The sequence below is a fragment of the Leucopleurus acutus genome (genome assembly GCF_964270905.1).
Source record: "Leucopleurus acutus genome assembly, chromosome: 19".
Classification (NCBI taxonomy): Eukaryota; Metazoa; Chordata; class Mammalia; order Artiodactyla; family Delphinidae; genus Leucopleurus; species Leucopleurus acutus.
In genome coordinates this window covers 43883835-43899268 of record NC_139161.1, presented here as the reverse complement: position 1 = coordinate 43899268, position 15434 = coordinate 43883835, and the positions used below count along the sequence as shown (strand labels likewise).

The following is a 15434-nucleotide window of genomic DNA, read 5'->3' as shown; positions in this document are numbered from 1 at the left end:
AAATTATCAGTGAGAAAAGACAGTCTCAAATGCTCACGCTTACGTAGTGAGTGATTTGTTTCATGTTCATTATGATATTTTAAAATAGATGTATGGTTTGGTGTTTGAGTTAAAGACATTACTTGAAGACTTTGGAAATCATAGTGTGTGTTTGCATGGTCTTAGGAAATTTCTCACAAAGTGATAAACCATAAAACTACAGTGATTACCAGAGCATATAACTCATGCAAATTTGGACTTTTCCTTTCTTATGGTCTCTGTTTTTCTCCAGTCTGCATTGGATTGGTGGCCTAAGATTGATGCCGTATATTGTCACTCAGTTGAACTTCGAAATATGTTTGGTGAAACACTTCATAAAGCAGTCCAGGGTTGTGGAGCGCACCCAGCGATACGAATGGCACCGGTAAGATTAATCGTGAATTTTGAATTCCACCTTCTTGCAGTTGCGTTTTCAGTGCCTTTATCCCATTCTTGCTGTTTTGATTTTTTTAGAAAATCAAATGAGACCTTTCTTTTCAGTAAGTATTGTGGTATGTTGAATACTGCAATATTGTTGCAATACTAGTTAATGATGTATGTTTTCCACTATTTCAGTGAGTTTAACTTACTTTTCTTAGAGATATTTTCTAACAAAATGCTGTTAAAAGCTTAATGAATGTCACTTTTTCTTTCTTTTTTTAGTTTCTTTTTCCTTTAATCTTTCCTTATGAATCAAAATATTTTGATTAGCTCCTCATCTTTTGGGGGTGAGTAAGGGAAGCTGACTCCTGGGTTAGAGTGAATGTTCCTACTAATGCACAGTTTTGCCCATTGGATGCTGAATATTGCACACAGGAAATTACAAATAAAATTTAAAGTTTATATTTAAAATAAAAATATTTCATATTTCATTAAACATGCTTTGAACATTTAAAATGATAGGCACTTTGATATTAAAGTTTGACTCTGTTTAAACTTAATAAAAGTAGATATTTTCAAATAAGCATTCTCACAGATTAATACTCTTAATTTGGAAACTCAAATAGAACCAATTTAAAAAGACAATTAGAAGATGGTAGAAGTCATTTCTTGGTATTCATGTATAGCCGGAGTATTATGCATGGCAACTCTTGACATCGATTGGTAGTGCTTTGTCTTCTGCTTCTTATTTTCTATTCTTTTTGGCTACTGTCGCTCACATGGTCAGATGCCAACCAGTCACTGTTTTGCATGGCAGTGGGCAGTGGCTGTATGTATGACCATTGTAACTACCTCAGAAAAGTCCTTGGTTTCTTTGACTTTTCTGTGTATAGTTACCATTATAGTCACATCATGTCATTTCACATGAAAATGTGGCATGTGGCATGTTTTCACCTATTGGTTTTAATAGTAAATTAGCCACTTCACACTTAAAAGATAATTTAAACAGCTTTCTTCCTGGCATACATCTCTTTTTCCAAGTTCCCTCAGTCAGTAAAATATTTTGGTTTTATACAGTTCTAGTTCACTCTGATCCAGTTGTCAGCCATTGTTTCTGAGGATTGTTTATCTTAGATGTTCAAATAGAGAAGTTTGCTACACCATATATTTTGGGATTATTTAGCCCAAAAAATTATAGCCAAAAGAGCATGGCAGTCATGTTTTATTAAATAAAATGCAAAGTTATCTTTAGTTTTTGTAATGCCAAGTACTTAATTTTTTAAAAAAATGAAAATTTCAATCCAAGTATAAATCAATTGGAGATAAACATAAATAATAGCTACTTAAATGTTATTAACTTGACATTCATTTTTGAAAAGTTTTAGAAAATGACTTAAAATAAACTTTAAAAATTATTTACTGACCTATTTATTCATTCCAAATATCCTCTGGGAAGTTAGAATTTTGACTTTTTAATTTAATTAAATTAATTAATTTATTTATTGGTTGTGTTAGGTCTTCGTTGCTGTGCACGGGCTTTCTCTAGTTGTGGAGAGTGGGGGCTACTCTTCGTTGTGGTGTGGGGGCTACTCTTTGTTTTGGTGTGCGGGCTTCTCTTTGCGGTGGCTTCTCCTATTGTGGAGCACGGGCTCTAGGCGCGTGGGCTCAGTAGTTGTGGCTCGCGGGCTTAGTTGCTCCGCGGCATGTGGAATCTTCCTGGACCAGGGACTGAACACGTGTCCCCTGCATTGGCAGGCAGATTCTTTTTTTTAAAATTAATTAATTAAGTAATTTTTGGCTGTGTTGGGTCTTCGTTGCTGTGTGCGGGCTTTCTCTAGTTGCCGTGAGTGGGGGCTACTCTTCGTTGCAGTGGGCGTGCTTCTCATTGCAGTGGCTTCTCGTTGCAGAGCATGGGCTCTAGGTGCGCAGGCTTCAGTAGTTATGGCACGTGGGCTCAGTAGTTGTGGCTTGCGGGCTCTAGAATTCAGGCTTAGTAGTTGTGGCACATGGGCTTAGTTGCTCCACGGCATGTGGGATCTTCCCGGGCCAGGGCTTGAACCTATGTCCCCTGCATTGGCAGACAGATTCTTAACCACTGTGCCACCAGGGAAGCCCAGCAGGCGGATTCTTAACTACTGTGCCACCAGGGAAGTCCGTGAAATTTTATATGTATATGTATTTGTACATAATGGCCAAGGGACAGCTTCCTGGCTGATACTCTTTTTTTTTTTTTACTTTTTATTTTATATGGGAGTATAGCTGATTGACAATGTTGTGATAGTTTCAGGTGTACAACAAAGCAACTCAGCCATACATATACATGTATCCATTCTCCCCCAAACTCCCCTCCCATCCAAGCTCTGGCTGATACTCTTATCAGGGAAAATAATCATCAAATCTACTATGAAATAATTTTTTAGGATAAGAAAATGCTTCAATTTGGATGATCCTTAAGGTGAATCTTACCTCTCTTAAGCCTGGTGAGTGACCAGTCTGACAACACATATAGGAAGTATCGAATTTCCGCTAGCTGCCAAGCACATTGTTAATGCCGGGGAAGCATGATGAGCTGAACAGTCACAGAGATGCCAGTCTTGTAGGTTTTGCTTGAAAACTTCTAATGAAGAGCCAAGTACAGTGCCCATAAAGTCTGGAAACAGTCAAATATACATAATGAATGGTTTAGAGATACTTCACATCAGGGTTTTCCAACTTTGGCACTACTGACATTTTGGCATGGTTAATTCTTTGTTGTAGGGGACTGTCCTGTGCATTGTGGGATGTTTAACAGCATCCTTAGCGTCTACCGACTAGACACCAGCAGCATCTCTTGCCCCCCAGCCAGTCATGAAAAACAAAAATGTCTACAGACATTTTTCAGATATTCCCTGGGGAACAAAATTGCCCCCAGTTGAGAGCCACTGTATGATAGGATATGTTCAGTGGGTTGTTCTTATTTGCATTGCCTCAGATAATTTGTGGCTCTGATAAACCTTAGCTTTCAGTTTGCTGCAGAATTAATCAAGGATTTCATTGTGTCAAGTTAAAATAATATGTGTTTCTAGGCTTTACAACTACTTTGTATTTTGGATTTGGATAAATTTCTTTCTGTAAAGAGCCAAGTATTTAAAAATTTTTCTCCAACCAAGATCAACTCATGTCCCTATCACTCCCACCTATCATAATCCTCTCTCTTTTTTTGGAGCTCTAGAGAACCCTTCTGATTCTTCCATAAGACAGCACTGCAGGGGGGGTGGGATTAATTGGGAGGTTGGGATTGACATATATACACTATCGATACTATGTATAAAATAGGTAACTAATGAGAACCTACTGTATAGCACAGGGAACTCTACTCAGTGCTCTGTGGTCACCTAAATGAGAAGGAACTCCAAAAAAAAGGGGATATATGTATATGTATAGCTGATTCACTTTGCTGTACAGTATAAACTAACACAGTATTGTAAAGCAACTATACTCCAATCAAAAAAAAAAAAAGAAGCGGCACAGGAGATCAAATAAAGAAAACAAGCTCCATACACACACACACACACGCACACACAAAGACAGCACTGCAGATATTTGAATAAAGTTATACTGTACTGCTAAGGGTTCTTCAAAAGTGTGTGTAGGTATGCACTTTGGTTCCTCTGTTTTTACAGCTAAGGAAACTGAGGCACAAGTACTGTTAAATGAAAGACATATCATCACATGGTTAGTAAATAGTCAACATTCAGTCCAGTGTCTTTCCAGTTCTTCAGCTGTCTTCCCCTACCCTTGTTTTAGCTTGATGAAAGCAGGAGCCTTGTCTGGCTTGTCCAGCACCCAGTTCCTGGTCCCTAGAACAGTATCTGGCATGTCGTAGGCATCTAGTACATATTTGTTGAATTTCTTACTTGACCTGCTTTCAAAACCCTCCTCCATCTGGTATGCTTCTCTTCTGGAAAGAATCTTCGTTGCTTTTTTTCAATGCAAATGACATATTAAGGTCTGAGTTTAGTGTTCTAGATGTGGTATAATAATTGATGAAAACTATTAACCTGCTGTGTCTGCATATGATGTTTCTACTAATACAGTCAAGGATTGCATTATTTTAGATTAAGCTTTTAATCATTTAAACTCTTTAGCCTTTTCCATATGAACATTGAGCCATAGCTTCTCCATTTTGTACTTTTGTAGTATTTTTAAAAATTTGAGATATTTATCTCAGCACTAATCATTTATGTTTTAAAAATAAGATAGCCTGTTAATAATATGTGTAGATTCTGCACAAAAATTTTCCTTCTTAAAGGGGATCCTGGCTCAGCACATGCTTCCTACATGCCTATAATTCAGTCATAGCCTTAATTAACTTAACAGATGGTTTTGGCCCTTCATAAACACCTGAGTACTCTGATTCATGAATTTTTTCCTGGGCACGACTGCCTCTCCTCTTTGGCCAATGTGCGTATACCAGGTTGTATTCCTACTATTGTTTGCAATGTGGAAGATTAATTAATAAACTAATGGATGGTTTATTTTTCTTACATTTCTAGCCAAGAAATATCTTTCTTCTTTAGCATGTTATTTTTGACTTTAGGTAACCCACTAATGGTCACTAATTAAAAGGTGTTTGAATTGAAAAATTTATTTAAATTTTTCAAGTCTTTTCCCTCAGTTTTATTGAGATATAATTGACCCACAGCACTATATGAGTTTAAGATGTACTGCATAATAACTTAAGTTTCATATAGTGTGAAATGATTACCACAATATGTTAGGTTAACATCTATCATTTCATACACATACAAAAAAAAAAGAAGAAAAGGTTTTTTCCTTGTGATGGGAACTCAGGATCTACTTTCTTAACAAGTTTCCATACAGCAGTGTTAACTATAGTCATCATGTTGTACATCCCCAGTACTTATTTACCTTATAACTGAAAGTTTGTATATTTTGACCATTTCATCCAATTCTCCCAACCTCTACTCCCTGTGTCTGGTAACCAGAAATCTGAGCTCTTTTTCTATGAGTTTGTTTTTTGTTTTGTTTTGTTTTTAAGGTACCACATATAAGTGAGATCATACAGTATTTGTCTTTGTCTGTCTGACTCATTTCACTTAGCATAATGCCCTCCAGGTCCACTCATGTTGGCCAAATGGCAGGCTTTCCTTCTTTTTTATGGTTGAATAATAATCCATTATGTGTGTGTGTGTGTGTGTGTGTGTGTGTGTGTATGTACCACAGTTTCATGACACTTGTTTCCATGTCTTGGCTATTGTAAGTAATGCTGCAGTGAACATAGGGATGCAGATATATCTTTGACATAGTGTTTTCATTTTCTTTGGACAAATACCCAAAAGTAGAATTGCTGGATCTTATGGTAATTCTATTGTTAATTTTTTGAGGAACCACCATACTGTTTTCCCTAGTGGCTGTACCAGTTAAATCTCACCAGTAGTGCACAAGGGTTCCCTTTTCTCCACATCTTCACCAGCATTTGTTATCTTTTGTCTTTTTGATGATAGTCATTGTCTCACAGGTGTGAGGTGATAGCTCATTGTGACTTCATTTTCCCTGATGGTTAGTGATTTGAGTACCTTTTCATGTGTCTGTATGTCTTCTTTGGAAAAATGTTTATTCGTGTCCTTTACCCCTTTTAAAATTGGATTATTTGGATTTTGCTGTTGAGATACGTGAATTCTTTACTTATCTTGGATATTAACCACTTATCAATTTATGATTTGCACATTTTTTTCCATTCCCTAGGTTGTCTTTTCATTTTGTTAATCATTTCTTTTCCTGTGCAGAAGCTTTTTAGTTTGAAAAACAACACCCCACTTGTTATTTTGTTGTTTGTGCTTTAGGTGTCATATACAAAAAAAATCATTGCCAAGACTCATGTCAAGGAGGTTTTTTTTTCTGTTTTCTTCTGGAAGTTTTATGGTTTCCAATCTTACATTTAAGTCTTTAGTCTATTTCAAGTTAGTAATTGTGAGTGGTGTAGAATTTTTCAAGTTTTACATTTTGTATTAGGCAGCCATGCTGGAACAAAATTTGTATGCTGCTATCTGAGATTGATATGATATTATCAAACTATTATTTACTTTTTGGAAATGGTTAATAAGTGGATAATTTTTATATCTGCTAATTGTTCTCTGCTCCGTTTTCCTGTGCAATGGCTGCATCATGGAAGAACAGTTACACTTAGTGACATTTTAATAAATAAATTTGTTTAATGAAAGTTTTACCTTGATCTACAGTGTTACTTCGACTTAGAATGAAAAGAAGTTTAATGGGAGCAAACAGTAAAAACAGCATTTATTAAATATATTTGGTAGGACGTTTGTTGTGGGATTATAAATATAAAAGCAACTTGTTATTTGTAAGTTTTGCTATTTATTTTCTGTAGTGACATTCCTGTAGTATATTAGATAGTTTTTCTTCCACACTGAGGACAAAAACCTTCAGTGTTCTTGGGCATAATAACAAATGCATTTCTCACATGTAAACATTGACAATAATTGCTGTATGTTATAGATATGCATCTCTACTTTTTACCTTTGAAGGTCAGCCTTTTACAAGGACATTTTTATTATGAGTCCATAGATGCTGGATATTCTCCTGTGTATTTGCATATAAAAACATACATGTCAAAAGCATACATTTTTGTTTCCTTTTAAAGGAAAAGGGGAAATGTTTTGTAAGAACAGATAGAAAGGTGGTATTGGATCCAGAATATAATTGTTGGATTTCCAGTTGAATAACATCCATAATTATAGTATTAACACAGCATCTGCCATAGTATCTCTGTAATTGAAACACATTTTCCATGATTTAATTTTTCTCAAAGAATTCTTTCTCTGTTTTATCAATGTTCTTCAGGCAAAATACATGCATTCTGTAACTTGAGAGAGATGGAATACCATTAAAGGAAAAAGAAAATCTTACAGTTAAACTGTTAAATACAGAGATTGCCTGTATAGCATATTTCATCAATTCTAAGAAGTACCTATTTAACATTTCTGAAATTGGGGTTCATCTTATTTGTATGATGTCTTACAGTTGACAGTGAGTTTTCATTCCTTGTGGTACATAAAATGATGGTGCATCTTACAGTTGATAACATCATTGATTCTATGAAATATTTGTGTATACCTGTATGAGATGTTTTGTTAAATGAGTTGCTTACTGTATGTATCTGTGAGATCTATAGAATAAATATTTTATCTCTGATATTTTCACATTTGAAAAATTGTTTTTAACATAGGAGTCAACCTTATATTAAAGCTTTTAGTATCTTAGCAGATTTTCACTTAAACTTTATTAGATTATATAATAATGTTGCAAAAATAATTTTTATTTGCTTTTCAAGCTTAATTATATTAATCTTGTACTTTCTATTGAACGTTTCTACTAAGACTACACATTTGGTGGTGTAAAATATGTCCTTTATTTTTCAAAGCTTTTTAAAAATAGATTTACTTGAAAAAGTTGAATAGCTATTATCCTGATTCTGATGTCTGATTCTTACAAGGTGAATGTCATGTTTTTGTTTTTAGAGTCTTACATTTAAAGAAAAAGTAACAAGCCTTAAATTTAAAGAAAAACCTACAGACCTGGAGACAAGAAGCTATAAGTATCTTCTCTTGTCCATGGTGAAACTAATTCATGCAGATCCAAAGCTCTTGCTTTGTGTAAGTATTTTTTATAAAATGCCTTGAAATTATACTAACTTAGTTTGGTTTAGCTGGAAAGCCAAAACCTTGAAGGTGATTGTTAGCTCAAGAACACTTACTGACCTTCCTGATCATACATGAAACCTAAGAGATCCCTAAGAAAACGAACTTACAGAGAATACTAATATAATTAGATCAGATTTCTTAACCTTTTGTCTTAATTTTTCTTATCATTAAACCAACATACTTTGGTAAGATCTTCTGTCCATACCCGGCTACCAGATTATATATTATTCAGGCATAATCCTGGGATGGGGTTTAGATGTAATGAAGCAACCATAAATTGAGTGCTTCCTATATCTACACAGTTGGTTTTTTAAGTCTCCAATTGCTATTGCCAAAAAATTGAGTTTTTCCATCCCCCTTTCTTCCTGTCATCAGCCTTTTAATGTCACTGGCTTTGCCTATGTATACTGTATTGGGAGAAAAAGGAGTTAAAAATGGGTATGGTTAGGGCTTCCCTGGTGGCACAGTGATTGAGAGTCTGCCTGCCGATGCAGGGGACACGGGTTCGTGCCCCAGTCCGGGAAGATCCCACATGCCACGGAGTGGCTAGGCCTGTGAGCTATGGCCGCTGAGCCTGCATGTCCGGAGCCTGTGCTCCGCAACAGGAGAGGCCACAACAGCGAGAGGCCCGCGTACCGCAAAAAAAAAAAAAAGAAAGGAAAAAAAATGGGTATGGTTAGCGCTCAATTATTGTGGCAACTCTGCTCTTAACAGCCTCAGATGGTATTAGATTCCTGAAAGCATCACTGTAGTACACAAGATAATTAGGAACTAACAAGTGAAAATGAGTGACGGTTATATGAAAGGATGAAAAACATGGGTTCTGGAGACATATTAGCTATGTGATTTGGGTGACTTAACCTCTTTGTGTTTAGTTTTCTTATCTGAAATATTGTGATGATAATAATAGTTCCTACCTTAGCTTGTTAAGCAGACTGAGATAGTACATGTCATGCTTTTAGGAACAATGCAAAATAAATGCATAATGAGCACTAAATAAATGTTATGTATTATTACTATTAATAAAATACAGTTAACATTAACACTAATATTATTAATGCCCCAAACATAACAGAAATATATTGTGAAGCTCATAGGATAGCATATTTAACCCCTGTGGAATTTCTTCAGTCCTTGGAGAGCAGCATACAGAACGATTTCCTATTGCTTTGTTCAGCAACAGGCTTTTTAAGTGCTAAGGGTACTTTTAATTTTGATGGTATATTTTTCAAATTACTATACTATAGGAGTTCATAACTTGATGTCCATATTTTCAAGAGTTCTTTGAATCCTCTGAATTTAAAAAAATATTTATGTAAATATTTTTTCTGGAGAGAAAAGAAATGAGAGAGAGACAGAATTCCCAAAAGGGTTAGTGACACCCCCCCCCCCAAAAAAAGGCCTGTGTTGTTTTGAACTCTTTGAAAAGCCCATCCAAATTTGGGAGTCTAATAGAATAAATTGTTAAAACTTTGGTGTGGAAAAAGTCCTAAAATCTATCATTAAGACTTTATAAAAGGAATGAAATAACGTTTTCCCCTCATTTCTTTGTTATGTAGCCCAGGTTACTTGTGGTGTTGTTTCATCATGCATGTCATATATTAGCACCACTCTGTTTGCATAGCTATAATTCGGAATCAGAGAATACATCAAAGTCACCAGTGCCTTCTGTGTTAAATATTTTATTGTCAAGGAACAAGAATTTAAGCAAAAAGTGCTGTTTTCCACGTTTAAAATTTAGCAAGCAGAAAAGGATCATTTAAAATAGAAGTTATTTTCTTTGCTGCCATCTAGTGGTTAAATAACTTTTCTCAGAGTAATCAAAGGTAAGCTAAAATAGTGAAAGATTCATTGTAAATATTTGATTATTTTATATTTTACCTATAAAAATCTAAATCTTAGTAAATAGGATTAATATAGGAATAACTATTAAGTGATTTCAGTCATGGTTTTTTAAAGTAATGTGATTTTATTGTCTTGTCTCTACCTCTCTATCCTAATTCATACTACTCTCAATTTTTCAAGCCTCCTAATTGCTCAGCTTGCATCATCTCTTGCTTCCTTTTAATCATTTCTCTGCACTAAAGTTACAGTGATATCTTCAAAAAGCAAATCTTATGCTTCCTGCCCAGCTTAAAACCTTTTAGTTGAGGTTGTTTTGGGAATAAAGCAAACTCCAAATAGACCTACATGGTTTTGCAGCGTTTGTCTCCCACCTACCACCTCTGCAACATCTAGCATTATATTTGTCGTCTTTACTCTAGTCATGATGGCCTTTCACTCCCTCTTACTACATTCCTTCATGCCTATCCATGCACTTGCAGTTCCTCTGCCTACAGTATGCTTCCCTATCCTCTGTCCTCTTCACATAGTAATTCCTAATTCTGAGCTGTTATCACTGCCCTAAGGAAGCATCCCTGCCTATACCACATTTCCCTGTTACAAGTGCTCATAGCAGCATGTAACTTCATAATTCTTTCTCATTTGCAATTTAAACGTGTTGATCTAATTATTTTATTGATGTTTGTCTTTCCCACCAGACTACATGCTCCAAGAGGGTAGGAAACATGTCTTTTTTACTTGTTGTGTCTTTGGTGTTCAGTAAATGTTATTGGGTTATTAATGAATTAATACAAATGTCAGAAAAATAGGCAGTTTTTGAATTATAGATACACTGGGGTGAGGGCTTACCTTAATTGTTGTAATGGGAAAGAGTGTGTAGTTAACAAAATAAAATATGGGCACTAATTGAATTGGCCTCACTTAAATGAACCATATATGCTTGAAGTGTAAATAGATTCTTCCAAGTTACAGGAAGCATTTTAGTCTCTTTAAGTAGGTAGACATTCACATTTATATACTGCTTTGTTTTGGATACAATGTCTTTCCACAATGAAAAAGTCTGAAGTATGGGTATCGGGAGGTGTGGATTCTAGCCCTGTGTGGATTTGGGTAGGTCCTTATACTGGACAAGAGGGCTACACAGGATAATCGTGCAGTCCTCATCAAGCATGCACATTCTTTGCCTTTCATCACAAGTTTAAGATCCCAAACCAGAAGTTCCAAATCAGAGGTATATTATTTAGCCAATGTAGTGTTGCTGAAAAAAAATTATTTACTTCCATTATTGATGTAATTTCTTAACTGAAAAGCTAATACCTAGTTTTTGTTTTATTTTAATTAGGATTTTCTCTGGATATTATTCACGTTAATGAACAAGTATAGATGTAGATTGAGAATTCTTAACAAAAGCAGTTTTGATTTTTTTTAAAAAACCCCCACAATTATTATTATTTTTGAGGCAAAATTCACGTACCATGAAGTTTTTACCTGTTTAACGTGTACAGTTCACTGGTTTTGGTATATTTACAAGGTTGTGTAGCCATCACCACTATCTAGGTCTAGAACATCTAGAACACTTTCATCACCTCAAAAATAAACCTAGAACCCATTAGCAGTCAGTCTCCGTTCCCTCCACCCTTCAGCCTTTGTCCATCGATTTTTTTTTTAATTGAAATTTGCTTTTTTGTTTGCAGAATCCGAGAAAACAGGGGCCTGAAACTCAAGGCAGTACCGCAGAATTAATTACAGGGCTTGTCCAACTGGTACCTCAGTCACACATGCCAGAGATTGCTCAGGAAGCAATGGAGGTAAGCGGAAAATGAATTCTAGGCTCTTGAAGGTAAAGTTGTAACTACGTACATTCCTTTTTCTAATCTATTCCTTTTAAATTTTTTCTTTAATTTTTATTTTATTAAAAAAATTTTTTTATCCAATTTTTAAAGGTTACTTTCCATTTACAGTTACTACAAAATATTACCTATATTCCCCATGTTATGCAATATATTCTTGAGCCCATCTTACACCCAATAGTTTGTACCTTCCACTCCCCAGCCCCTGTATTGCCTGCCCCCCAGACTCCCTCCCACTGGTAACCACTAGTTTGGGCTCTGTATCTGTGAGTCTGCTTCTTTTTTGTTATATTGACTAGTTTGTTAGATTTTTTAGATTCCACATATAAGTGATATCATATAGTATTTGTCTTTCTCTGTCTGACTTATTTCACTTAGCATAATGCCTGCCGAAGTCCATCCATGTTGCTGCAAATGGCAAAATTTCTTTCTTTTTTATGGCTGAGTAGTATTCTGTTGTATATATAATGTATTCATTACCACATCTTCTTTATCCATTCATCTGTTGGATGAATGGACACTTAGGTTGTTTCCATATCTTGGCAGTTGTAAATAATGCTACTATAAACATTGGGGTGTATGTATCTTTTCTAATTAGTATTTTTGTTTTTTCCAATATGTACCCAGGAGTGGAATTACTGGTCATATGGTAGTTCTGTTTTTAGTTTTTTGAGAAAAAAACTGTTTTCCACAGTGGCTGCACCAGTTTACATCCCTGCCAACAATGTACAAGGGATCCCTTTTCTCCATATCCTCATCAACATTTGTTATTTGTGTTCTTTTGGTTTATTCTGACAGATGTGAGGTGATATCTCATTGTGGTTTTGATTTGCATTTCCCTGATGATTACTGATATTGAGTATCTTTTCATATGCCTGTTGGCCATCTATATGTTTCTTTGGAAAAATGTGTGTTCAGTTCTTTTGCCCATTTTTAAAATCGGGTTGTTTGTTTTTTTGATGTTGAGTTGTATGAGCTGTTTATATATGTTGAATATTAATCTCTTATCAGTCATATAGCTTGCAAATATTTTCTCCCATTCAGTAGGCTGTTTTTGCATTTTGTCAATGGTTTCCTTTGTTGTGCAAAAGCTTTTAAGTTTAATTAGGTCCCATTTGTTTATTTTTGCTTTTATTTCTGTTGCTTCAGGAGACAGATCTAAAAAAATACTGCTACCATTTATATCAAAGAGTGTTCTGCTTGTTTTCCTCTAGAAGATTTATGGCTTCTGGCCTTATATTTAGGTCTTTAATCCATTTTGAGTTTATTTTTGTGTATGGTGTTAGAGAATGTTCTAATTTCATTCTTTGACATGTAGCTGTCCAGTTTTCCCAGCAACACTTATTTTCTTCCATTGTTTTTTTTTTTAAATTAATTAATTAACTTATTTTTGGCTGCATCGGGTCTTCGTTGCTGCGCGTGAGCTTTTCTCTAGTTGCAGTGAGCTGGGGCTTCTCTTCATTGCGGTGCGTGGGCTTCTCATTGTGGTGGCTTGTCTTGTTGCGGAGCATGGGCTCTAGGCACATGGGCTTCGGTAGTTGTGGCACATGGGCTCAGTAGTTGTGGCTCACAGGCTCTAGAGTGCAGGCTCAGTAGTTGTGGCTCACGGGCTTAGTTGCTCCCCAGCATGTGGGGTCTTCCTGGACCAGGGCTCAAACCCATGCCCCCTGCATTGGCAGACGGATTCTTAGCCACTGCGCCACCAGGGAAGGCCAGTATGGTCATTTTAACAGTATTGATTCTTCCAATCCAAGAACATGGTGTATCTTTCCATCTGTGTGTTGTCTTCAGTTTCTTTGATCAGTGTCTTATAGTTTTCGGAGTATAGGTCTTTTGCCTCCTTAAGTAGGTTTATTCCAGGGTATTTTATTTTATTTTATTTTTTTGATGCGATGGTAAATGGGAGTTGTTTCCTTAATTTCTCATTCTGATAGTTCGTAGTTAGTGTATATAGACATGCAACAGATTTCTGTGTATTAATTTTGCATCCTGCAACTTTACTGAATTCATTGATGAGCTCTAATAGATTCTTGGTAGTGTCTTTAGGATTTTCTATGTATACCGTCATGTCATCTGCAAACAGTGACAGTTTTACTTCTTCCTTTCCAATTTGTATTTCTTTTAGTTCTTTTTCTTCTCTGATTGCTGTGGCTAGGATTTCCAAAACTATGTCAAATAAAAGTGGCAAGAGTGGACATCCTTGTCTTGTTCCTGATCTTAGAAGGAAATGCTTTCAGCTTTTCACCATTGAGTATGATGTTAGCTGTGGGTTTGTCGCATATGGCCTTTATTATGTTGAGTTATGTTCCTTCTGTGCCCACTTTCTGGAGAGTTATTATCATAAATGGATGTTGAATTTTATCAAAAGCCTTTTCTGCATCTATTAAGATGATCATATGATTTTTATTCTTCAGTTTGATAATGTGGTGTATTACATTGATTGATTTGTGGATATAAAAAAAATCCTTGCGTCCTTGGGATAAATACCACTTGATCATTGTGCGTGATCTTTTAATGTATTGCTGAATTCATTTTGCTAATATTTGGTCGAGAATTTTTACATCTGTGTTCATCAGTGATATTGGCCTGTAATTTTCTTTTTTGCCATAGCTTTGTCTCATTTTGGTATCAGGGTGATGGTGACCTCGTGGAATGAGTGAGGAAGCATTCCTTCCTGTGCAATGTTTTACAATAGTTTGAGAAGGATAGGTGTTAACTCTTCACTAAATGGTAAAATTCACCTGTGAAGCCATCTGGTCCTGAACTTTTGTTTGTTGAGAATTTTTTTTATTATTGATTCAGTTTCATTACTGGTAACTGGTCTGTTCATATTTTCTATATCTTCTTGATTTAGTCTTGGAGACTGTACATTTCTAGGAATTTGTTTTTTTCTCAGGTGTCCATTTTATTGGCATATAATTGTTCATAGTAATCTCTTATGATCATTTGTATTTCTGTGGTATGAGTTGTAACTTTTCCTTTTTCATTTCTGATTTTATTCTTTTAGGCCCTCTCCCTTTTTTTCTCGATGAGGCTGGCTAAAGGTTTACCAATTTTGTTTATCTTTTCAAAGAACTGCTCTTAGCTTCATTAATCTTTTCTATTGCTTTTTTAGTCTCTGTTTCTCTTATTTCTGCTCTGATCTTTATGATTTTTCTTCTACTAACTTTGGGTTTTGTTTGTTCTTCTTTTTCTCGTCCCTTTAGGTGTAAGTTTAACTTGTTTATTTCAGATTTTTCTTGTTTCCTGAGCTAGGCTTCCTCTTAGAACTGAGGTAATCTTCTCTCTTAGAACTGCTTTTGCTGCATCTCATAGATTTTTGTGGATCGTTGTGTTTTCATTTTCATTTGTCTGCAGGTATCTTTATTTCCTCTTTGATTTCTTCAGTAACCCATTGGTTGTTTAGTAGCATATTGTTTAGCCTCCATATGTTTGTGTTTTTTGTAGTTTGTTTCTTGTAGTTGGTGTCTAGTCTCATAGTGTTGTGGTTGGAAAAGATGCTTAATATGATTTCAGTTTTCCTAAATTTACTGAGACTTGTTTTGTGGCCTAACATGTGATCTGTCCTGGAGAATGTTCCATGTACACTTGGAAAAGAGTGTATTCTGCCGCTTTTGGA

General features: G+C 35.4%; 1 protein-coding gene across 6 annotated transcripts in view; it reads left to right on the top strand.

Moving 5' to 3' along the window:
• NF1 (neurofibromin 1) overlaps nt 1-15434 on the top strand; it is a 247084-nt gene that overhangs the window by 87047 nt on the left and 144603 nt on the right. For all 6 annotated transcript variants that reach the window (XM_082860520.1, XM_082860521.1, XM_082860522.1 and 3 more), the window contains exons 12-14: nt 272-403; nt 7941-8075; nt 11660-11773. In XM_082860520.1, the coding sequence (XP_082716646.1) occupies nt 272-403; nt 7941-8075; nt 11660-11773 (381 nt within the window). The remainder of the gene's footprint in view (nt 1-271; nt 404-7940; nt 8076-11659; nt 11774-15434) is intronic.